The sequence below is a fragment of the Hipposideros armiger genome, unplaced genomic scaffold (assembly GCF_001890085.2).
Source record: "Hipposideros armiger isolate ML-2016 unplaced genomic scaffold, ASM189008v1 scaffold_36, whole genome shotgun sequence".
Classification (NCBI taxonomy): domain Eukaryota; kingdom Metazoa; phylum Chordata; class Mammalia; order Chiroptera; family Hipposideridae; genus Hipposideros; species Hipposideros armiger.
Window position 1 is genome coordinate 175602 of NW_017731386.1, and position 26676 is coordinate 202277.

At 37.7% G+C, this 26676-nt stretch overlaps 1 protein-coding gene across 1 annotated transcript in view; it reads right to left on the bottom strand.

Annotated features, from left to right (window-relative positions):
- The window catches only part of PIK3C3 (phosphatidylinositol 3-kinase catalytic subunit type 3), a 144965-nt gene that overhangs the window by 65763 nt on the left and 52526 nt on the right, over positions 1–26676 (bottom strand). Inside the window, exons 8-11 of the mRNA XM_019637896.1 lie at positions 18292–18477; positions 10546–10700; positions 8849–8939; positions 1179–1246 (exon numbers count right to left, since the gene is read on the bottom strand). Of these exons, the coding sequence (XP_019493441.1) occupies positions 1179–1246; positions 8849–8939; positions 10546–10700; positions 18292–18477 (500 nt within the window). The remainder of the gene's footprint in view (positions 1–1178; positions 1247–8848; positions 8940–10545; positions 10701–18291; positions 18478–26676) is intronic.

A 26676-nucleotide genomic window follows, 5' to 3' on the forward strand; every position in this document is an offset into this window, starting at 1 on the left:
GCGTAAAAGGCAAACACATCAAACTGAAAAAAAAAAAATATCCTATCTAATTTTATCTTAGATATTGGAAAGTCAGTGAAAAGAAGAGAAACAATGGTGCTAACAAGCATTTCCATGAGCAGTTGTAAAGAAATGCAATTAGATGCATGAGATGTGATAAAAAAAATAGTGAATGTTTACATAAAAAAATTTATTACAGTAAAAGATACATTGCCATTAATCCCCCTCAAAATACCGGCCCCCTTTGTTCGAACACATTTATCCCATCATTCTTGCCACTTTCTGAAGCAGTTCTGGAAGTCCTCTTTCATGAGTGTCTATTGCGCTGTCATGGCTGCCTCGATGTCCTGAATCATTTTGACTTTAGGGAAGAGCCAGAAGTCGTATGGTGCCAGATCTGGTGAATAAAGTGGATGAGGACACAGGACACACCATGATATTTTTATTTGACAGAAACTGCCATATACCAGAAGTGATGTGTGATGGAGGGTGATTTATGACACACTTTAAAACATAGCTTCTCTCAACCGTAGCTCACACCCAATTGACTGCACCGCACAAGTTGAAACTTGTCACCCACTTAGGTTTGACGTGCTGTTTCCTGTATTCAAGATCCCCAACTTTCTGCTAGATGGCACTTGGCGGCAGCATTCACCATATTTCTGCATCACAACGGAAAGGCTCCATGTCACACATTGCTTCTGGTATAAGGCAATTTCTGTTAAACAAAAACATTACAGTGTGTCCTTATATACCGTATTCACCAGATCTGGCACCATGTGACTTCTGGCTCTTCCCCAGAGTCAAAATGACCAGGAAAGGTAAACATTTGAATGGATTCAGAACACAGAGGCAGCCATGACAGTGCAACTAAAGACACTCAAGAAAGAGGACTTCCAGAACTGCTTCAGAAAGTGGTAAGGATGATGGGATAAGTATGTTTGAAGCCAGTGGGAGTATTTAGACGGGATTAATGGCAATGTGTCTTTTACTGTAATAATTTTTTTTTAATTTAAACATTCACCATATTGTTTGATCACACCTCATAAATACTGTATTTAGGCTTCTGACAATTGTTCATACCTTATTTTAAACTGACTTTATATTTACAGTATGGGGGGGGGGGGAACAGTCCTAAAGAGTGATAAGAAAATAAACAGAAAATTATTTTCACATACCAGTATAAATAATTAGCCAGTGTTGAGTTTTTGCAGGCTCTTGATATCAAGAAGGTACAGAGATCTTGCTGAAAGAATTAAAAGAAATGTATATTATATTACCTTCTGCTATTAACATGGAAGAAATCAGAGTCTACATTTGCCTATCAGTTTTCATCTACAGGTCTTATGTCAGAGGTCAGATTTCATGCATGGATCTATCCCAGCCTCCATCCATCCAGTATTTATTCTAACCTAATATTTATTCTCTTAATGTGAGAGGCTAAGGCTGCCACGGTTCACAAACTTCCTTGTCCTACTGGAAGCTTAACATTTACTGTAGGAGAGAAACATTAAAGAAACAGTCATAGAAACAATTTAGATTGGAAAGTCAGCAGAGGCAGCGATCAGTGATGCAGGCCAAGCGAGTAGCCCCCCCACCCCTACCCCCACCCCACTGGACAACTTTTAAATCTCCTCTTCCCTAGTTTCTTAGCCTCTGGCTTTATTTATTCTTCTAATCGGTTTCTGAAACCTAAAGTTTGCCCCTAGACTGAATCACAGAATATCTCTCACCCACCTAGGCTTTAGATAACTACTTAAAACCTGTGACTTCCCAACATTCCCCAAGCCATTCTGGACCCAACTCTTGGATAATCCCATCCCAGAGAGTAAAGAGGTTTTAACATTTCCCCAGGCCAGTATACTTGTTGATTGTAAACATTAAAGGCTAATGTTCTTTCCAAACCATAGCCACCCTACATCAATAGCTTTGAGCTCTGCTTTTTAAGAAATGTATTACAATCTATTTTTCCTCATTCAGGGGCCTTGGGGATACAGAGGGCACCCCAGCAAGATTTCCAGTTGCAGCCAAAGAAGCCAACATGGTCTTCCAGGTGGAGCTTGGATCTCATCTGAGATCAGCTAGGATGAGAGTTCCGTGAATCCCCCAATAGGCAGGGACAGCTCTCCGCCCCTCCCCAGCAGGAAGCAGATACAGGAGAAAAGACCTGTCCCTCAGTTTCCCATAGAGATTTCATGGGGATCACGTCTCTCAAGGGGAAAACAAGGCAGGCAGCTAGAGGCAGGCATTGGGTCTCTGCATTCCTGCACTTCCCATAGAATGTGACCACCCAAAAGACCTCCCCTCTTCACCCAAAACTCCTTTTCATTATAATTATCTACCCCTACAGGGAAACAAAGGGGTACAAAATACCCGACTGGACTAGACCAGTCACCCACACTTGCACTATAAAGACCATAAGGCCTTCATTTCACTTGGGCCTCATTATACCATCATTATAATATCATACATATGCCTGGAAATTCATTAATATCATTATAACAGACTGAATTCTGGGAAGGAATATGCACAGTCTAAAGAGATGAGGTAATAGCCTGTTGTCAATCATAGGTGTCAATCAAGTGGTCCCACACCCAGAGAGGAACAGCCCATTCTAGAGAAAGAAGAGATAAAAACACTAAGTCCTGGCCAGTCAATGCCTTTTTTGAGCATTTTGAGCCTTGCCTCTGCTAGAGGGGCCTGCTCCAAACTCTTTGGAATGTACTTTCTTTTCTGATAATGGCCCTTGAGCCATTCTTTATACTATTCAGGCCTGCTTCTGTTTCTTTGAAATTTATTTTTTTCTTCTAATAAACTCATTTTCTGCAACTTTACCTCTCTGGTCTGTCTCTCCATTTTTTGGCTACGTAAGACCATGATCCCACTGCACACAAAATCACACATCTAAAAATACTGTTTCATCACGGCGTGATATTTAGGCAAGACCAAAATGGCACTATGTACATAGGCCCTGAACGTGACTGTTCAAGGAATTTTTAAAAGGCCGAATGTGGCTAAATTAGAGTGATCGCTAAATTAAAGGAGGCTGAAAAGGTAGGCAAAGGTCAGGTTGTTCAAGACCTTTAAGGTCATACTACTGAGTACAGATTTTATTTCCAAAGCAATAGGTACTCAACATAAGATCTTAAGCAGGGGAGTGAGATGATCTGATTTACATTTTACGAAAATGACTTCAGTTGCTCTGAGAGGTACACACCTGACATCAGTTAGGACACTATTACAATAGTTCAGAAGAGTTAACCATGAGAGTGGAGATACAGAGATATGGGTAGATTTTTGAAAATATTTTGGAAGTATAATTAATAGGAATTGCTGATGAAGCGGAAGTAGGAAAGACAGTAACTCCCAAATTTATGGAGTTAGCAAATGGGTTGATTTGTTATATCACACAGATGAAAACTACAAGTGAGGAATGGGCTAGAGTGTAGGCAGAGAGCTGTATTTTAAAATATTAAGTTTGAAATACCTGTTAGATATATAAGGGAGATCCAGTAGGTTGATCATTTGAATATATGAATCTAAAACTCAGGTGAGTGAAATGCACCAGAAATATAAATTTGAGTTTACCAGTACAGCCTAGGGCAAGAGTATAAATTGAGACTGGAAGAGGACCCTGAGGAACATTAAGATGTCAAGCAGTGGAGAAAAAGTGCTGGCAAAGGAAACTGAGAAAGAACAGCAAGAGATGAAGAGGAAAACAAGGGATGTGCGCTATCACCTAAACCATGAGAAGAGTTCGTTTTTCAAGGGGGTGATTTCCTTTGCTGAATATTGCTGAGAGGAACTGAAAACTATGCACCACCACACACATCAAAGTCATTTACTACTTGAGCAAAGCAAGTTTTACTATGATGATGGGAAGCAAAGGCCAGAATGGTATGGGTGAAACAGCAGAAAGAAAGGAAGGAAAAAGTCAATAGGTATAAACAACTCCTCTGAGAAGCTTGATCAGGAAGTGAAGAAAATAAGTTGTTGTTCCGAGGAATGTGGTGTCAAGAAGGAGTTTTCTTTTCTTTCTATTTCTGAATTTTTAAGATGGGAGGTAATAACACATATTTGTACATTTCTACCAGGAAAAGAAGAAAGCCTACCTTTGGTGGGAGTTATATTTCTTCTGTGTAAGAAAACAGAAGCGAAAGATGGGAAGGGATCCATGTCTGTGAATATGGTGACGGGAAATTGCAACTAGTCTTACCTAATGGTCTCCTTGTGTTTCCATTAAGTGTGAGCAGAATTGTCATCTGGAGATTGGGATTTGGGCATAGAGAACAGAGTAGAAAAGGTATGAAAGAGTCACTGCAGAGTAGGGAGAGCAACCCGAGTAGAGAAATGCAAGAAGGCAGACAGTGTGGAGTGCCAGTCAACGTTTGTGGTCATGAGTTTATAGTGATAGCAACACGCTTAGCTATATTCTTTTCTTCAGCAGTATTCAGGCACAGAGAAATTAAGTAATTAATTAGGCTTGTCAAGAGTTAAGGTTTTGCCAGGGGAACTGAGAGTACTAATAAAAGAATGACTAAAATGATGAGCCATAGGATAAGAGATGGGGGGTATTATTCAGAGGAAAGCAAATATTAAAAGGGGCTGATGAACAAAGAAAGAGGTAGAGATCAATTGATTAGAAGTTCCAATGCAATGTGGGTACTTAAGAAAGTAAGCTAGAGTAATAAGAAGTCGTTATCACAAAGCAGATATGTCATTACTTTCAGAGGTGACAAGAAATCGTATTTTCAATTTTAGAGCTAAAATCTTGGCACTGGAGTTTAAATGTGTAACATTTAAAAACCCAATAAGGAAACTCCTTAATCAGAAAGCCATAATGTAATGCTGACTCTGTTAGTTGAAAAGACAGAATCTAAGCCTGAAGTTTACCTTTGACTATGAGAAGGACGCTACACTTTTCTACAGTGACATACAATTTAAATAGAAAACATGTGTTTCATTTGACACTGCTTTTTTCATTAAAAATATTATTTACAGAGTTTAAATAGGGGAGAATTAAATTAAAAAAAATTTGTGAAACAGGAAACACATACTGTACAATTTTGGATGAAACTCAATTTGGATGAGCAATATTTTAAAAATGTAAAAGAATTAGGAGAATATTCTTTAAGCAAAAAAAAAATCTCATATTGAAGATCAGAGATAAAAGAATACAGGTAAGTACCTCTAAATAGTTACTGATTGTATACAATAATTATATTATCTAATCTGGGGGTTAAATAAGATAGAACTAAATCACTAGATAAAAATTATATTTTTATCTAAACAAATTTCTAATACAAGGGCCAGCCGAGTGATGTGTTAGTTAAGAGTTGGCTTGGGACGCCAGCTCTGAGCGGCAGAGCCCTGGTTCGGATCCCACATTAGGGCCACTGATGCTGCGCCCTCTACAGCTAAGATGGTGAACAACAGCTCGATTTGGAGCTGGGCTGCTGTGAGTCACCGGCAATGGTGTAGGCTGAAGCCCCTGCCGCAGTGGGCTGCTGTAAGCTACCATGAGTGGCTGGCAGCCTGCGTGAGTGGCTGTCCAGGGGCCACTGACTGATCTGCCTCACCCGGGAAGAGTGCAATGATAATACCAACATGGGCCAGCAGTGAAGTGATGTCCTTCACAACTAGACTGAAGAACAAAAGGACAGCAACTTGTCTGTTTCCCTCCCCAATTCCCCAAAGTTGTTCCCCTCCCCCAGTTCTCCAATAAAATCTAAAAAAAATAAATAAATTACGTATATGTCAAGAAGTGTACTGTTTTGGGCAAAGGTAATATTGATTATGCCAGATTTAAAGTTAAGGATAGATGTTAAAATATGTAGGATAACCAGCAAAAGAATCAACATAGACATTATAAACTCTAAGCTGGAAGTAGTGATGGAAGATAAAGAGAGGATCCAACCAAAACCAGGCAAGAAAAAATGTGAGAAAAAATAAAAAGCACCACATAAGATGGCAAATAAAATCCAAATACAGCTTTAATCACAGTAAAAACAAATGGGGTAAAAGTTCCAGTTAAATAAAAGACAGGAGTGTTAACCTGGATTAAAAAACAAAATCAGTTAGATGATGTTCTTTTTTTTTTTTTTTTCTTTTAGCTGAGCCATCCTGCCACCTGTTGGCAGCTCAGCTCAGGCTGGACTCGAACCACTGTTGCTTAGAGCTCAAACCCTTGAGCGAGCTCTTAACCCACTGAGCCACTCGCCGGCTCTAGATGATGTTCTAAACAGATAAATCTAAAATATAAAGCCACAGAAATATTGAAAGAAAAAAAACTGGATATATATATATACTAGTAAATATACTAGTAAAATACTAGTAAATACCAATAAAGACAATACAGACTTTAAGGCAAAAACATAATTAGATATAAAGAGGTTTACTAAACAGTGGTAAAAGATTCAATTTACTTGAATGCACCCACTAAAATAGCTTCAAAATATTTAAAGCCAACACTAACAGAAATACAAGTCGATAATTCCACCACTATACAGGGGGGATTTTACTCTGTTTCTTTAATAGATCAAGCAGAATAAACATCAGGCAAGGGTTACAGATTTCAACCACACAACGAATAAACTTACACTAGCAACATATGTATGATGTACCCAACAATTGGGGAATATACCTTCTTTTCAAGAACCCATGAAATTAATGAAAAATGACTACATTTGGGCAGTAAGATTAACTGAGTTTCTATCTTTTTTCTAATATTTGGCCAGAGATGTATAGTGGTTTCCTAAAACTCCAAGAGAAACAAACAGGAAAAGGAAAGGGGAAGAAAACAAGACACTTCTCAGGTGTCAGGGAGGAGATAAGAATGTTGGTATCCATAGAGATAAGAGAGGGAATTCAGCTTAGCTGGGTATAAATGCTTGACTGCTTAAGGGATACCTTAAAGGTGATGACTACTGACACAGTATTTTTACTTCACTGGGGGCAAGGGAAGGGAAAGCAAACAGCACTCAAAATGATTCCCACTGCCTTCCAGTATAGCTCGGGTTACCTGAATTCTTTAAGGAACTAGTCAGCTGAGAAACGGTAAAATGTCTTAATCACTGAGTAACAATAGACATGTTCATCAGTCATAAATGAAATACCAGAAATACATAAAAACTATTTTTTTTATTTTTGGCCTAAAAATTGTGATAGGTAGTGGTGGAAAACTGTATTCTGAACATAACTTTCAGGATCCTGGCCGTTCATCACACAGTCGTCAATGTAATCCACGTTAGTTCAAGCCACCAATATTTCAGTAGCTTCCAAGTAAAAGTCATTTGAGACCATGGCAGGCTGCAAGGCCCTGCATGACTATCTCCTGACCTTTCTCTGATTCATTCTTCCAACATGCTGCTTTTCGCTCACTCGCCAGAGCCAGGTACACTGGCCTCGGTTGTCCTCAAACACACATAAGCTCTGGTGTTAAGGCCTCTGTGTCTGCTGTTCCCGCTGCCTGAAATACTCTTCCCCCAGATCACCACATGGCTATTCCTGCACCTGCTTCATCTTTATAAACATGTTACCTTTCCAGGGAGGCCTTCACTGACAAATCTTTTTAAAATTGCAATGACTGGGCCGGCTGAGTGGCTCAGTTGGTTAAGAGCTCACTCAAGGGTTTGAGCTCTGAGCAACAGTGGTTCGAGTCCAGCCTGAGCTGAGCTGCCGCTAAGCTTCCAACAGGTGGCAGGATGGCTCAGCTAAAAAAAAAAAAAATTTAAATTGCAATGACTAACCCCACCCCAACGCTCCCTATTATCCTTCTTGGACTTACTTTTCCCCTTAGAAAATAAATATCATTATCTCTTCTAGTATGTATAAATACTATTGACGATCATCAGCCCAAACACCAGAATGGAAGCTCTACAAAGACAAAGATTTTGACTGCTTTGTTCTCCGCTGCACCATCCCCTGCACCTAGGATAGTTTCTGTGGCATAAGAACTCAAAAAATATGTGTGAAAGGCTGAATTACTGAATCAATAAATCAGTACCTTAGCTTTGAAAGGGCAAAAAAATTAAACTGGTGTTGAATGGTTCCTTAAAGGGCTCTCCTAAGGATTCTATGATCCTGTAGTTTAAAATTCCTTTTCAATATTTTCTATTCATTCTATTAAGAGGTAGGTAGATCTGCAAACTGTGGTTAACAGTTAACAGTGAAAACAAAAAGAGTTATTCGATCATCATCAACTCCTAAATTTCAACTAAAAGTAATATATACACATTAAAAAAATCAACTCAGCTTTCTAATATCAAAGCATGTATTATTTTAAATATCAGGGGTGAGAAAGATTCTTCTCAAATTAGAAGTCTTAGGAAAAAATTCAACAACGCATACTACATCAGCTTCTACAAAGGTATTTCCAAATGTACTTTTCAGAGTAACACTAACCAAATAGGCCTGTTTTACCTCAAAAATTAGTCTATGTATCTATAAGGATTTAAATTTTTTGTATAAGTTAACAACAGCGTCTTAGTGTATTATCCTTTAGTTTCAAAGTCATACTTTTCTACAATGTAATCACAAATACAATTACAGTAATGTTCATAAATATGTTACCAATAAATATTCTGAGTTTCCATAATACAATATTTAATGTGATTTTCACATTGGATATGAATCCATTTATATGCCCAAAGCACCAATAAAATGCTTTGAATTGAAGATTATCTGGTACTTTTTGCTGAGAGGTAAATCAGCATGCATCATAAAACAAGTTATTTAATAACATTGAAATATTTCATTTATTAATCAAAGTTAATGTTCTAAAGACCAACATAAAATGTTTATCTGGTAGGGGCTCTTCTATAGGAAACTTGAAAAGCTTTGTACTCACCTCCAGATTTTCACCATCTGCACCTTCTTTTGTTTTAGATGCAGGAGGAGGGGAAGACACCGGAGGAAGAGGGCTGCTTATAATTTGGGAGCTGAAAAAGTAATAGGGGCTATCACTGATATGTAAATATTCTGTCTGCAAGAAAAGATACACATTTTTTTTAGCACAGTGCACCTCAATTATGTCTGGTTAAAGCGTCACATCCTAAACTGTGTACTGTGCAAAACTTGTCACATTCTGCTCTGGGGAAAAGAGGCCCCATAGTCATAGAATATGGGCATTAGCCTCTTGATGATGTATGTGCAAGTCTGCATATTAAAGTTTCTGATAACTACAGTGATTCTGAAAAAGAGCCCATTTACTTTAAACCAGCATTTCCCAAACATATTTAGCTATTGGGCCACCCCAACCTCTTTTTTACCTTTTTAAAAAATAAAATTAGTGACCAGCAGACATTAATTTGGGAAATATTGGATTACACCTGTCATAATATCTTAGACTTCTAAAAGAACATTCTAGGTGCTATACGGAGAAAGGTAAATTAGCATGCCTAGAATCTGACGGCCGGCAGTGTACAGTGGGAGAAAATGTGAGAGGCTCTCTTCTCCTGAATATAGAAAAATATAAAGCAGCCTGGGGAAAAAAAAGGGGTTTTAGTTCTTTTCCAAATGAAACACAGAAGATAAAAAATAGCAATAACATAATCATAAAGGAAAATTTAGAAATATAACCTTGAGGTCACATGATAATTGAAATAATTGGACTGATTCAGGAAATCTGAATTCTAGACCCCATTCTGTCATTAACCAATTTCATGACTTTTACAAAACAACTTGATATCAATGAGCTTCAGATTTCTCACCCAAAAATTCCTATTTATTTCAAATTTTAAGATTTCATGGACAGCACAATGGCAAAGTAGAAAGAACAGGGACTTCGGAGTCAACTCCAGCATTTGCAAAGTATATATATGACTTTGGGCAATTTACTTAATCTCTAGTTAAGTCTTTCATATCTAAATTTGGGACATGAATCCTGCTTCAGGAGATTATTGTAACAAGTTAATGTATGTAGACCACTTCGCAGTGTCTGCTACAGAGGTGAGAGTTTTAATTCTTATTATTGTTAATAGCTGACTTTTAATTCAAGTAACATGTTATTTCTTTAGTATAAGTACTAAAGAGGTGAAAAGCAGCCAATAAAAAAAATACAACTTATACGATAAAACATTGATTCCACTGACATGCCCAGTTCTTCATTTTATTTTTGCATGAACAGTAAATAGTATTCAACACTTAACAGTGCCAGACACTTTTCTAAATGCTTTATGTGTATTAACTCATTTAATCTTAAAGATCTGTTATTATTGTTATATCCTCATTTTTAAGATGTGAAACTGGGACCACACAGAGAATATGTAACCTACACGTCTATACAACTAGCTAAGCGACAGAGTCAAGATTTTAACTTAGGTATTCTGATTCCACAGCCTGAAAACACTGCTCTGTAATATAGTAATTTTATTATGTACAAATATAGTAATTGGTATTCTGTGAGCGCACATGCCATATTCACGGGTAACACTTCAAACTTAGTACCAACTAGGGTTTGGTACATCTGGGGAAAACCAAAAGGAGAGTGTTTGAAAAGGGAGAAAACTATCATATTGAAAGTAATTCCTCCCTGGATAGCCATACCTATCTATTTCTGAAGAATTTATTCCAGAACTTGACACACTCTCTGAGACTGAACCCTGGTTATCCTTCTTGGTGGGTTCTAATCCATTCTTTATATCATCAAAATTTTCATATTTGAGAGCTTGGACCAGCTGTAATAGGTACATCAACAAATCCTGGAATACAAACAAACAAGTTAATATTAGAAAAGCAAATGCAATATGATTATAGAAATAATTTATTCCTAAATATAAAGCTAGCAATTTACTTTTATCTATCACGTATCCATCAGCTGTGTTACCTTTGGCAGGTTACTCGGATACCTAACCTCTAGTGTCTCACTGGGCCTGCATCTATAAAATAGATGTAATCATATAAGCCTTAGAGATGAATTGTAAGGATAAATCAGTTAACAGAAAAAAAGTCACAGAGTAAGTGGCCAGTAAATTCCTTGTTTAAAGTAGTACCCAAAAAGCAAAGAAAAAAATAAAAACATAAAAAAAATGAGATGGTTCATCTAAAACTAAGAAATTGAAGGATACTTTTTTTAGCAATAGATCAGAAAACGGCATTTTATGTTTAAGATTACATAAGAAACTCTAAATTTTCAAGTTTATGAAACTTGAAAGAAGTACGAAACTTTGGTTTCATAACCTTTCTTAAAAAGTTTTTTAAAATCCTGTGGGTTTTCGTTTTTTTTTTCCCTGAAAGCTCATGTTTTAAGGAATCTACTTCCCTGACAACTACTAATAATGGCTTGAAGAAAACAAATCCCTAATCCTAAATTTCCCCTTCTATTGACAACCAATGGAATAACTAGGACTAAAAAGTGTCAACAAAGTAGCTTTTGCTTTTCTGAGTGTTCCCTTAATGTAAAAAGACTCTTCAGGTTTAATGTTTAGAATAGAAATATTTCCTGTCTTACTCTGCAAATGTAGTTCTTATCTCTTCCCAATGACTATTAAGAAAACTCAAAAAAAATTCTGAAGTATCTATTATCTTCCAGTTGCATTTGTCACTCAACCTAGTTGCCCCTAGAAAATTGTAATTAGATAATTTTGAGCCTTTGCAACTACCAATTCAATTTCAGTTTCCTCTTTTCGCCTATAAACCAGGTTAAATCCCCTGTAAAGTTTCATGGTGCACCCTTTCCTTTCCTATTTGTAACAACTATAGCATTTGTAATGACTAGCTTATTTACTCTTTGTCTTTTCCACTGTATTAGAAATTCTGTGAGGACAAAGACCACTTCCCAACTACATGTTTCCCCTTACTTAATACCATAATTTATTTTTACATAATACTTTCTTACATTGACATAATCAACATTTTTTACCATTATCCAAATACTGATAGTAATACACATGATTTCACCATTAAATATTATTTTTTCACAAAAAAGTTAAATGGGAGGTTTACTGAATTATTAATTCTTATTTAAATATATCAATCAATGTCAGTGGCTAAAGAAATCAAGTGATTGTATCACAGCATCTCTATAGTGTACTGCTTCTTAAAGCTTTTTAATTAGAGCAATAAACATCTGATTTTCTATTATTTTATTTGAGATTTATGTCATCTATTGGCTATAGATATGCTCCCATGCTTTTTCTAAGAAAAAAGTGAATCATATAACAGAAAAACGATTAATATATTTAATGACAAGTAACCTTCTTGGGGAGGTGTAAATAATTCAATTTCACTACTAGACTTTATTACCAAGGCAAGCTTTGGAAATGTCACTGAACATATCACCTGTTGTGTTTTCCCAATTACAGGGAAAAAACTTACCACATGAAATTAAAAAAGCAGCATTGTTATGAAATTCCCCAGGAAGGAGAAATTCTGAAGAAAACTTTCCTCTTTTTAAGTTACTCAGCATCATCTGATTTGTTGGTCATCTGGTATTCTATATTCAAACTATACTTCCCTTCGTTTGCATGGAAATGAATTAACTTCAATAGTAAGTACAAAGTCTGTTTGCTCATTATATAGTCACATCTTAAAAAATATAAAATTCCTTCAAGCATGAAGGACACAAGTATACAAGGAAAACAAACAAACAAAAATTAGGTTTCCATCTCAGGCAATTCAATAAAAATTTCCCAAGAGCAATGGAATATTTTCTAGATAGTGATCACCATTTCTCTCAAGAACAAGTTAATTCTAATGCTTCAGAGCGCGAATGCAAAGTTCCATGTCAAAATCACACACTGACTTCTCATTTCTTATTGAATTAAGAATAGCTCTTCATGTAGGCATTTACAGCTAGACATGGGTTCTATCTTGCCTCATCTACAGCTACATATGTTCCATACATCTGTTAAAGTGAAATACTTTCTATTTTTCTTGTACATTCCAATCACCTTGCTCATATTGCTCTTTCCACTTGAAATGTAAACTTATGTCGAAGTATGAAAATTCTACTCTTCAGTGTCTGTCTCAAATACCATTTCCTTCTCAAATTCTAATGAGGAATCTCTCCATGTGAGTCACACAACAATAAGAAATATGGCTAAGATTTCTTAAGCAGAATAATAGCGAGTCAAATTGAGAAAGGTATTAAAATACTGAGTAAGATTTATCTTACAAATATACAGGTAGTATAACATTAGGAAATCTATCAGCATAGATTTCATATATAGTATATATTATATACTGATGTGTTTCAGATAACATGATGCTATATCGACAAAAGAACAGGAACTCACCTAATACCTTTAGAACTAATAAGAGAAATCACTAAACCGACAAGGTAAAACATAAACATTAAAACCAAAACATAGTTTTTCAATTAACTAACAAACAAAAATAGGAGATAAAAGGGGTAAGGTAGTACGTGATAGTAACAATCATTGTTATGGAATAAATCTAATTTTTAGAAAGTACAGAAAATGTTTATAGACTCACAACCCGAATTAAAAAACGTATGTCTCCAGGAGGGAAGACTTAGTATCATAAACATGTCAATTTTTCCCTAATATAAAAATTTAATGTAATTCCACTTAAGATTTTGGTGGCATTTTAAGAAAATGACAGAATTATTCTAAAATTCTTAGCAAGAATGTACAAAAATTAAAAAGAAAATTGTTAAAAAAAAAAGGAGAAGATATGTCCAATCATGTGTGTCAAGTTATCATGAAGTAATTGTCATTTTGTTACAGTATGATACAAGCACAAAAATAGATTGGTAGATGATTATCAGCGAAATGTAAAAGGCATATATATTTTGGCTTAATAATTCCAATGCAAGCTGCTTATTCAAGAATATGGAAAAATATATATATATATACACACACACAAGACTATTCACTGAAATATACTGGGTTGTTAGAAAAGTCATGACGTATTTTTTCTATGTTTTTCGTTGCAAAAATGCATCATGACTTTTCCAACAACCCAACGGTTATAGCAAAAGATTGAAAATAACATAACTGCCTATTAGAAGGGGATGACAGGTTAAATAAATTATAAAATACATTTGCAGTAAAATACTATGTTGCTGTTTAAAAAGAATAAGTGAGGGCCAGCCAAGAGGCTCATTGGTTAAGAGTTGGCTTGGGAACGCAGGCTCTGAGCAGCAGGGCCACCGGTTTGGATCCCACATGGGCCAGCGATGCTGCGCCCTCTACAGCTAAGATGGTGAACAACAGCTTGACCTGGAGCTGGGCTGCCATGAGTCGCCAGCGACAGCGTAGGCTGTAGTGGGGCTGGTCAGCAGCGGGCATGAACTCTCGTGAGCTGCCGTCCAATGGCCAGCAAGTGGCCTCACCCAGGAAAAGCGTAATGATAATACCAACTTGGGCCAGTGAAGCAACGTCCTCCACAACTAGACTGAAGAACAAAAGGACAGCAACTTGTCTGTTCCCCTTCCCCGATTCCCCAACGCTGTTCCCTCCCCCAATTCCCCAATAAAGAAAGAAAGAAAGACAGAATAAGGTAGATCGACAAGTGTCCATAAAGTCTAAAATACAAGATTTTTTATTACAAATTAAACACGGCCTTGACTTCATTTGTCTTGATATTTATTTGCCTGTTTCCAGACTTTACGGACACCAAATACATGTGTCAATAATGAGAAAATGTCCAAGATTATACTGTTCAGTTAATAAGGCAAGATTTTAGCAATATATTTATAGGATATTCCTATTTATGTTAATTTTTAAAAAGAGGTATATATATTGCACATGCATACACATGCTTGCAATTTGCATAGACAATCAATCTATGGAAAGATATATGAGTGGCTACCCTTCTAAGGAAAATAAATGGTTGGAGGAGTAGTGTTGTCAAAGGAATATTACCTTCTAAATTATTCTTTCACAATTAAAACGCAAAGTAAATTGGGGGACGGGGGGAGGTTAATGTTACAGTAAAGAAATAAACCAAATGCTGTGGGAGCAGAAAATAAACAAACAAAAATTCGGCATGCTTCCTTGATGGTTCAGAGAGGTTTCTCAGAGGTGGTGAGGTCTATGCTACAGGTTCAAGGATGAATAGGAGAAAGATATCTGGGATGACGAAGAAACACATGCTACTGGACAGACTGTGGCACATTCAAGAAATTAAACTAATTGTTCAAACATAAAACACAGTATTTTTCATTTAAGTTTTCCAGTTGTCCAAGATGTAGATATTTAGACAAATTGACCTCTGATGTATCTTTTGATGCTATGATTATATGAATCTATTATCTTTTGCAATACCAAAAAACATTTGAAGTTTATAAAACCATTAATGCTGTACTCCAGGGCCGGCCGAGTGGCTCAGTTGGTTAAGAGTGCGAGCTCTGAGCAACAGGATCGCCAGCTTGATTCCCACATGGGCCAGTGAGCTGCACCCAAGCTGAGCTGCCAACAGGTGGCAGGTTGGCTCAGCTGGTGAGAGCATGTGCTCCTAACAACAAGGTTGCCAGCTGGACTCCCTCATGGGATGGTGGGCTATGTGCACCTGCAACTAAGATTGAACACAGCACCTTGAGCTGAGCTGTCCTGAGCTGCCGACGGGTGGCTGGATGGCGACTAGACTTGGAGCTGAGCTGGCTGTGCCCTCCACAACTAAGACAGAAGGACAACAACTTGGCTGTGCCCCTTCCCCAATTCCCCAACACTGTTTCCTTTCCCCAATTCCCCAATAAAATCTTAAAAAAAAAATACTGTACTCCACAGATATAGCAAAAAAGCAAGAGGGCATTTTAAACCAATTAGGAATGAATGGCACAGCACGCATGATTTTAGCATGAAATTTACATAATATAAATATGCAAATTTCTGCATCTGTGCATGAGGACAGTTTTCAAAACTTTGCCCCACATAATTTTTCCTTCATAACTCTCAAGTGACATAAGCAGCTATTGTCACTCTTTTTTTCAATAGGAAGCTAAGGTAAGAATAATATATAGTGTTCCCAAAGACATATATATGGATGTGTGTGTGTGTGTGTGTGTGTGTATATATATACACACACACATCCATATATATGTATGTACATATATATACACATACATATATATGTACAGTGTCAGAGAAAAGACAAAATTCAGATCTTCATATACATCTAACAAATGAATAGTAACAGAATAAAAATACATTTTTTTTTTAGCTGAATATATACAATTAACTACTGAACCAAGTTCAGAGAAAGGGAAATCATAAAATAACCATTATACTATTTATGCTATATCTCTAAAACCTCAAAAAAAACTAACAATAAGTGAACCATATTTTACAGTTTAGAATACATGCAATGTTTCTAATATTATCCTTTACCTCATAACGAAAATTATAAAGTGCTCTAGAAATAGGTCAGTACTTGCACGAACACTGATAACTCTAGAAACAAAAACACAGCCTCTAAGTGTGTGAAGAAACTAAAATCAAACTATCAAAAATGATGATTTAAGGGCCGGCCGAGTGGCGCGATGGTTAACAACTGGCTTGGGGCACCAGAAGCCCCGGTTCGGATCCACATATGAGGGCCAGTGACACTGCCCTCCACAGCTAAGATGCTGAACAACAGCTCGACCTGGAGCTGGGCTGCCGTGAGTCACCGGCAACGGCATAGGCTGCAGCCCCTCTGGCAGTGGGTTGCCATGGGCTACCGTGTGGAGCCAGCAGCCAGCGTGAGTGGCCAGCAGCAGCCATGAGTGGCCGTCCAGAAGCCAGTGACTGATGTGCCTCACCCGGGAAGAACGCAATGATGGTGCCAACTTGGGCCAGTGAAGCAACATCCTCCACAACTAGACTGAAGAACAAAACAACAGCAACTTGTCTGTTCCCCTTCCCCCAATTCCCCAGCACTGTTCCCATCCCCCCAATTCCCCAATAAAAATCTTTAAAAAAAAAAAAAAAAAGATGATTTAAATTCTGAGCCCACCTTGGGGGGGCTGTTTTGACTACCCTCCAGAGGACTTTAGCTAAACTCAATGACTCATGTCAACCATACACAGAGAATTAATGACTTAAGAGAAATTTCTAATGAACTTCAAAATAAATATTTCAATATTTCAAATAAGTACTGCAATAAATTTTTTAGTTGTGATACAGTAAAGACAATTTGGAAGGAGAAGATAATATGCTGAATAATGATACTTAGAATTGTTTTTTGATAGGAGAGTGAAATACATCCTATGTGAAAACACCCTACTATGATAAAATGATATAATATCGTGAGATTTGCCTCAAAGTAATCTAGTGGAGGGTAGGCAACGGGGAGGAGAGAGTAAGTGGTGTTATAGGTGAGTCAAGATTGCTTATGAGTTGCGATTGCTGAAGATGGGTAAATTATATGAGCATTCACTATACAATTTACTTCACTGTTTAAATTTTACTATAATTAAATACACACATATAAATATTGACCTTAATAAATGCTGCGTTTTGCTTTTGAAATTCAGATACCATTATGAATTCAAAATGACTTAATTATTTTTATAAAGGTCATAGATAACAGACATTCTGTGGGATCCACATTCCTATAGATATCAAGACTTGAGCAGAGTTATCCCATATCCCATAAGCCCTGTAAGCTAGTATAAGCTATTAGGTTATGTTTGACAGCACATTCACCCTATAAAAATTAATAAGTAGAAAATATTGCTGGATTAGTCTCCCTCATTAGGAATTACTAAAATTCCAAGTCCAGCAATACTTTGTGTCAACAGAGAGTTCTTCCGTCCTCAGTGGCCTTATATGTATATAAATAGCCAGCGAAAAGGTCGCAGTCTTTGCTTTCCAACTGATTCAAAACCACCTTCAGAAAATCTACATATACACATAATTGTCAGCAGCTGAAAGTTTAAAGGAATTTGAAGGAGAGTAAGATGACCATGCATCTCTATGTTTTGAAGGCCCCAAGGGCTTTTCAAGGCTACAATTAAATGTGGCTTGTTGTATACTGACTGATACAGGGGATCAGAATTGCTCCCCCGCTGGTGCTGCATTAAACCGTTTTTCATTAGAATTCCTTTCTCCAGACAGAGCAATACAAGCTCTGCAGCCAGGTAAATGTCCTGGGAGAGATGGTCCTATCACGAAACAGATCAGGAAGTAAATTTTCATTTCACAGAGGAGTCCTCGGAGGAATATTTTAATTTTACTTCTGAAAACACACCTAGTATATCCTCTTCCCTTTTTAAAAAATCTCCCCACCTTCCTTCCCACACCCCCACCCCCCTCATCTCTCTCTCTCTCTCTCTCTCTCTCACAGTCTATCTAATCAGGCTGTAGTTTATGAGGTACCCAGGGATGAACACTGCCAATCACGTACCTCGTCATCGGCCTGCCGCAGTCGAGCGACGGCGTAGCGCCTCACTGTGGGGTTGCTGTAATGGGAGGATAACAGCTCCAAGGAGTCCTCTACATCCATTGGCTTCCATTTCCCCAGGAGCTCCAACGCCTGTTTGGCCTCCTGAGGGAGGTCCCAATTAACACACTTCAAGAATTTTGTCAAAGCCTAAAATCAGAAAAGATTTAAAAATTAAAAACGGCGGCCTATTACCTGGGGCAGGGAAGGTCAAGGGCGACTAGACAGAGTTCCACTTGGTCCTGAAGGAAGAGTCACAGAGCCAACGACAGGCTCCTTATGTAAACACTAAACAAGGTCATCCAGAGGATCCGAGAAAAGCACTGCAGGGCAGGGCAAAAAAGCACGTCGCCTGTAGCTTTACACTCAAACTACTTTCAGGGCGCTAGGGATTTTTAACTTTTCTTTGGCTTTTCTTCCCTATGCTTTTGTTATTTTAAAATACTTGAGGCTTCAAGACATGGAAACGGTTGAGACATGTCTCATGAACTCTGAGATGCCTTTGAGAAGACCTTCGCTTTACATCTACATGTAACATAAAATGAAGATCCAAGGGACCAAAGAGTCCAAAGCCAAGCGAGGGTAGAACCCTCACCACTAACCCCACTCTTGAGCGTCTCTCCACGGTCACTGGGTTTCCTAGATACTCACATGCATGAGGACTCAAATTAAACTGAATATGTTATGTCTCTCTTAACAAAGAGAAGTAACTATTTAAGAGGACGAACTATCAAACAAAAATTCCACAGAAACAAGCATAAAAATAAACACAAAAGCAGCAGAAAATATTCTTGATTTTCTGGCTGTTTGTAACATTTTCCTAGAACCTCACTTCTTGAGATAGGTGGCAATGCTGAAGTTTTCACCAGGCTGACAGGTAAGTAAATTACCTGGGAGCGTATCACTCATGGTTGCATACATAATAAATGCTTTTTAAAGAAAGGTGCATATCTGTTTTCTATAAATAGCAATCTCTATTGCCAGGTCTCCCTACTGGCAACACTTTCTTGGCTGATCCCAAGACATTTTCTTCTTTCTCTTCCTCTATGAATTCATCTCTTACACAAAGATAATTTTAAATTTTTAAATTTGTGCTAAAATCTCATTAGCAAACTCATCAAATTCTCAAGAAAATATCTCCTTGGACAACAAAACAGAATTACTGGTTAGTATGGCATAAAATGAAATTTCATGTGCATTCCCTAACTTATTGATATAACTAAATTAAGAAAAAAGGCACTATGGAGATTATCTAATCCAATGCTCAAACTGTATATAATTTCAGCGAAGTCAAGTGGCTTGCCCATCACCTCAAAACAGTGAAGCAGCTCAGAGTCCGGGTCCACTGATGCTCAGTCTGGCCATCGCCCACAGGGGGGGTCCTCCTTACCCCAAAGGCACAGCCATCTCCTAGTTAGCTAAGCCCCTGCCCCTCGGAGCCACTACTCTACTAACACTAATCTCCTAAATCCATTCCCAACTCTTGTCAGTCATTTCCTAGCAATATTTCCTATTTCTCCTCAGATTGATTCTCACTATACCACACATTTGGAGTGTGGCACAGCCTTTTAGCTAAGAGCCTCAATACCAGTTTCTCTTCTAAGCATTTCACACGAACTCTCAGAAGCTAAAGTAGAAAGTGATTTTGGAACGAACCTCCCACTGTTGGCAGAAATTTACCTTGTAACATCCTTGACATAAAGAGGTCCAATATTTACTTAACTAATTCCAGTGACTAATTTCCCAAGTACCTCTTAACATTTATAGACAGTGAAACCATGTTTGTTGTTTTTTTTAAGCTATAACGAACCAAAAGACAACAGTGTCTTCACGTAACTTCTTCCCATTCGTCAGTTTCACTGTCTAGAGAGAATGAGAGTAAATTTAAGCCCCTCTTCACATAGACAACCTTTCCAATATTTGAAGATGGCTGCCATATGGCTATAGTGTGGTTTCCAGATGGATGATCGGGTTACTCGAGTCTGTAAAACAAACAAAAAAACCAAACAACACCACAACCTTGGCTTCTGTCTCAAAACATTCCATTGGTACCTCTCACCACATTCCAAACCTCTAGCTCTCAGTAAGCTCACTCTCGTTGCCCTTCTCTGATTCAGCCAAGTTCACCTGTCTGACTTCTGTCAACAAGACTTCCTTATGCTCACCAAAACAGCAGTGTTATCTTCTCTCAGGCCAGGTTGTCAAAACTTCAACTTTTCCAGGAAGTTTTCGGCAACTTTCAGCTCTTCTTTACAAGTTGCCTCAATCTTGTTCCCTTCATTTAAATGATGCTCTTCTAACGTCCAGACACTTTTGTGGGCAATCTCATTTCTATAGCTGGAATCTGCATTCCCCACGGAGAGCTATCCATTTCCCTCGCACCTCCTTCCTGCACACCATATAGCATAGTGTTTCTCTCCAAATAAGAACACAGGCTGTCCTACTAACTTATTCCATGCAAGTATTTTTCACTCCTAAATTGTATTTCTAGGTTGCATGTGGAAACAAAGCAATACTTCTTAAATAACTACAGCAAAAGCTTTTCCATTTCATAGTACATCAGCAGTCTTAATAGAAATGCGCAGCTGTGTGCTTATTATAAGCAAATCTTGCAGCATACCAATGTGCCCAATTCTATAACTGAAACACTCTAACTTCCTAGATTCTCAGATTTATAGATATATTAAGATTTACAGAGTAGACTACAGCCAAGAAACTTAAGTCACTGTACAAAGAATTCCACAATTTTATAATGCTAAATGCTGCAAATGTAAACAAGGAGGTAGCAGAATGAAGACAGAAAACGAGGAGAAGAGGAATTAGAAAGACAGAAAGTATCAGAATTTGAGGGCAGCAATAATAATGATGATACTTAATCTTAAATCCTTTAAAGATGTTTTATTGGTCTACGTAAAGGTCCAGGATTCAACTGCAATTTTTTTCCCTAGAACTTCCACAGATAACTGGAGTGAACTTACAAGCTGCAGACTAGGGTGTTTGGGGTCAAATCCTATTTCCTGGCTCCATTAATTATTAACTGAGTCATTTGGAGCATATTATTTAACTTTTAATCTTGTGGTAAAGATTAAATATGTTATCAAACCTAAGTGTTTACAACATTACCTTGCATATAATAAATACTTGACAAATGTGAATTATTTTATTATCCAATATTATTGTTATTCTATTTCTGATGTTGAGTCCAATGTCAAATGTTAACATTAGTACATTCATTGCCAAGTTTTCTATTAACAGCAATAAACACTTAGCTTCCCTTTCAATCTTAAATCATCTCACTGGTATCTCCTGTTCTAAAAAACACGATCACAATCACTCCAGAGCTAAAAATACTGTATTTATCATATGTATTTCTAATTTTAACTTCTACCAACTCAATGATTTGGAACTTCTACTCTGTTGCTAAAGGAAAACCTATTCTTCTACTCAAGACATTTCTGACACCAAATGTGTGGGTTTTCCACACCATCCAACTCCCTGGTTCTCTGTGGACACCAAGTGGATGTCCTACAATTTAATTTGATTCTGACATTAACTACCTGGGTCAGTGCAGACTTCAACTACAAAGGAGTCAGTTTCACAAGACTGCACCCCATGTCAGATGCCAATCTTGGGTCCCCAGGTTGCCCACATTTGTGTCTGACTCAACTACAAATCAGGTGTTCCCACGACACCCTCCTCAGGTTCGATAATTTGCTATAATGGCTAACAGGACTCTGACAAATACTTTACTTATTATTGCTGGTTTATTATAAAGGCCACAAATGAACACCCAGATGAAGAGGTACAGGGGGCAAGGTCTGGAAGAGTCCCCAGAACAGGAGCTTCTATCCCCACGAAGTTTAAGGTATGCTACCCTCCCACCACCTGGATGTGTTCACCAACCCAGAAGCACTATGAACCCTGTTGTTATAGGTTTTATGAAGGCTCCATTACGTAGGCATGATTTATTAAGATCACTGGCCACTGTTGACGAACTAAATCCCCAGTCCCTTTGCCAGAGGTTGGGGGGGTGGGGCTCAAAGTTCTACCCTCTCATCAATCACAAGGTTGGTTCCCCCTGGCAATCAGCCCCATCCTCCAAGAGTCACAGCATTAGCATCAACTCCAGTGTGGTTCAAGGGAGCTTATTATCAATAACACAAGATGCTCTTCTCATCCTTACCACTCAGGACAATCCTAGGGTTTTAGAAACCAAAGACCAAACATATATTCTTTATTATATCACAATATCACAGTTGTTCTTTCAATACTTTCAATTCAAAACATTCATAAATGAAAGTGTCCCCTCAGCCTGCTCCTTCCACCTGCCGTATTCCTCATTTCAGGCACGTGGGCCTCAGTCCTGGGCGTTTGCCTCCAAGTCATTTCACATCATCGCTGGTCCTTCCCTTGGCCTCCAATACAGGTCTCAAAACCAGTTCATGAGTCTTCTAATCGTGTCCCTTTTTTTCATTCCCAGCTCTGCTTCAATCCACCCTGGTTTGCCTTCCTTAAAACACCATTGGTGAAGATAAGATACGCATTTTCCTTGCTTTAGTGGTTTCCTGCCGCCAGCGAAATCCAACTCCCAAGAACAGAATTCAGGGATCATCGCAAATTTATCCTCCATCTTTTCCATCTCATAACCATTCCTTCAAACTTTCTGTCTCTGCACTTAACGCTCGCCCGTACTCATGCTTTCGTTCGCCATGAAAAATGATCATCAAGTAAAAAACTCCAGGAAAGCTTTCTCAGACATCACGACCAAGCTTTGCTCTAAGACACCTCCCTCACACTGTCCCTGCTTTACTCCACATCTCTGATACAATGATTACCTAAACATTTACCAAAAAAGCAACTCTTATCAATGACGATCCTATATGTCTCCATTTTGACTGTATAGAAATACCCTTCCCCTAAAACAGTTTTAGTTTCTATAAAGACAGAGAAATGATATCTTGAAGCCCAGAGTCCTGAATAATACTAGGCCAACAGTTGATAAGAACTGCTTGCTGAATTGAATTAATTTCTGCTGTGATTCACCACCAATTTCTTGACAGGATGCACAAATTTGACCCTCTGTGCCCTGACAGTCCTGATGTCACTGCCCCAGTGGCTTCTTCAGAAGCAACCTCTTCAGGACATTCAGTGAACCCCTATCACCTTCACCACATATGACTCTTCCTACTGCATTTCCCCTCAAACGAAACAGGAAGGCCTTAAGTTAATGTAAGTTATTGTTTATCAACATTTTTATAAGAAGAAAGGCATGGTAAAAGCTAGTTTTGAAAAGTTACAATATTCACAATTTGAGTTCCATAAAAATGAGTCACTTCCTACATGCTATGGACCAAAAAAAAAAAATTTTTTTTTTGAGAGAACAAGTTTATCCCTTAAAGCGTCAAAATTTATTCTAACCATTTTGAATAATATACTACCTTAAAATATTTTATACATTTTCCTATTGAACTGAAACTAATTTATCCTTTTTGTCCATGACTGAGGGCTGTCCTTAGGGACAGTAAGTCACATTCAAGTAATTTTTTTTTTCAGATACATTAAAAACTTTACTAGAAATACAGAGAAAAAAAATAAAATGGCCTCAGAGGCTTCTCCTCCCTCTAGGATGGACACAGAGATAAACAGACAGCACTCCTAGGTCCAGCGGGGCCCGCTCCCTAATCCACTTCCTTCGCTTCCCGGAGCAAGGCACCCAGCTCCTCCGGCCGCTGCTGCAGCAGGGTTCCCACATCTGGGCTGGCGGCCAGGTTGGGAGTAAGGGTCCTGCCAGCTGCAGCCTGGACTCCATGAGATGGCCGCTGGGATCAAGGAAGGCTACTGTCCTGAAATTCTATAGCCACTGCAGCTTCCTTGAGCTGCTGAAAACCAGCGTCCCGTTGCACTTCAGAGGTTCCTTGAAGATGTGGACCACAAATTTTAAAATACTTCATAAATTTAACTGGTTTTGTTGGACAAAGTTATTACTGTGAACTTTTAAGGTGTAACATCAAGTCTAGACTAGAGGACTTTCATCCGAAATAGTTAAGACTGTGTGCCAGCAAGGCCTGGCATGCAGTCATTTAGAAAAATATAGGTGGAAAGACCAAATTTAATTAAAAAATAAATAAAAAGTATAACCCTGTAGGAACCAATTTCCACCAGTTTGTTTTCTGAGCACTGCTTTCTCTCTAGAAAATCATTTCAGCCTCAGGGCCCTGATGCCAAATAACCTAAATCACTGTTTCTAAGAAACTGACACTGAAAACAATTTCTTTGTGTAAATAAATTAAGGGACAAAGGTACAGGAGTTATTTGTTTTCTACAAAACCCATTCTAAATTATTACAAAGATACAAATGTGGCTGTGTGAATAACTCCTCTGGTCACTTCAAGGCCAATATATATTTGGTTTACTGAAAAGCGCTTCCCCAACATTAAAAAATATCGTTCACTCCACTCTAGTGATCATAAAAATCCTATAATATGTCCTGAGAATTGAAGTTTCATCACCCACTTTTCGAAAACTTGAAATCAACTAGTTAAATGAAACTTGTCACACACTTTATATCACTTGAGCATTTTATTTCTTTTGCACATATCTAGAAGTAATTGAATTTCAGTGGGAAGTGACTACTTGTTTAAACAAACAATTTTTCTTGCCAGCCTTTCTATCTAAGGCAGTTCTGCTCTGTAAATCCATTCTATGCTTCTTGAACTTATACATTCTAACAGGTTTAATTCAATATCTTGCTGTGTATTTTCGACAAGATTGTGCTGCATTCAAGATACAATTTCTGTTACCAAGGTTCTTCTTCATTTAACAGAGTATCACATACTAACTCAATTTTTTTTTTCTAAAACACAAAATTACAAACCTGTGATTCTATTGATGCACATTTCCTTTTTTGCACTGATGAAGAGAATAACACGCAAAGCTATGGCAAATTGAAAATTCTTCTCTCATTCTTATTACGGTTATAAGGAAAATGATTGTAATTCAGTTACAAAGAATCTCCAAAGGCCTCCATCAAAGGAGGAAAAGCTGAAAAGTTAAGATGAGCTGCAACTGGATTTTTATCTTTACTTTTGAAACTAAAGAAAATACAACTGTTTCAGAAAAATAAGTTAAAGTAGCTAAAGAGTATCTCATGAGGCTTCTGAAACGTTTATTCATTCTTACATAATATAATGACTTTCTGACAGATACTAATTTTGTTGATGCTTCTCAGTTTTACCCCCAATGCATTTCACAATTTCTGCCATGTGCATGATGCTGCTGATATTTTCTCTATAATCCTCTTTTCTGTGTCTTCACTGACTACCTTCTCTTCTAACTCATAAATGTGAGCATATCAAGGAATGGCATTTATAAACTTTGTGATTCTGCACAGGTTCCTTACTCTCTAAGATTCAAGTTTCCTCATCTGTAGAACAGTAACAATAATACCTAAATTGTGTGTGTGTGTGTGGGGGGGGCAGTGGGATTTAAAAGATCCCTGGCACATAACGGCTATTTAATAGATGCTGGTTATTATTATGATACTTTAAGAGTTAACCCTTGAACCTATGTTCTAAGAATCGGCACACTATTTTAAGAACTGCAAGAGACTTAAAGTTTACTATCATTTAATCGATACATATTAAATATGAGGAAACTAAAGCTTAGACACGTGAAGTAATTTGCCTGCAGTCAAAAGGCTTCTTAGTGGCAACAGTAAGACTCAAAACAAGGTCCCCAGACTACTTGCTTCATGCAATTCTGTCTCTCCAGAGACTTCAAATATGCCCTGGTTTCATTATGGAAAGCAAATGTTTAGTTCTGACCAAGCCTCTCTCCTGCACTTGAAGCTGGCTGACACTCTATCAACTCAAGTTCCACAGTTCAAATAACATTTCTCATACTCTCTCTCTAGCCACATCTCCTCCAGAAATCTATAGTTCTTCTAATAACATAAATATTTTGCTCATCACTCAGATGCAAAGAGCTGAGAAGAATGAATAAAGAAGTGAATCAACATTTATTCTGCACCTACTATGCACCAGGTACTGAGTCGGGTTATTCACCTGTATTATCTTACCGATGAAGGAAGGCTGTCATAATTAGGAAAATGAGGAAACCAAGCTTCCAAAGCAATTTACCTCACCTTCCCTAGGAATAATAAGTTGTAGTGCTGGAAACTGTCGCTCTAACTTAACCTACTTAGTCATTGTCTATGCATCGACAAATGCGCACACGCATCCTTGTGTGTTTATTTATTTTTTTAAATGGAGCGTCACATACATTGTTCTGCAACTTGTGAAAAATTTGACAATATCTCTATATTTCCATGGCAGTGTTACCTCACCGTGC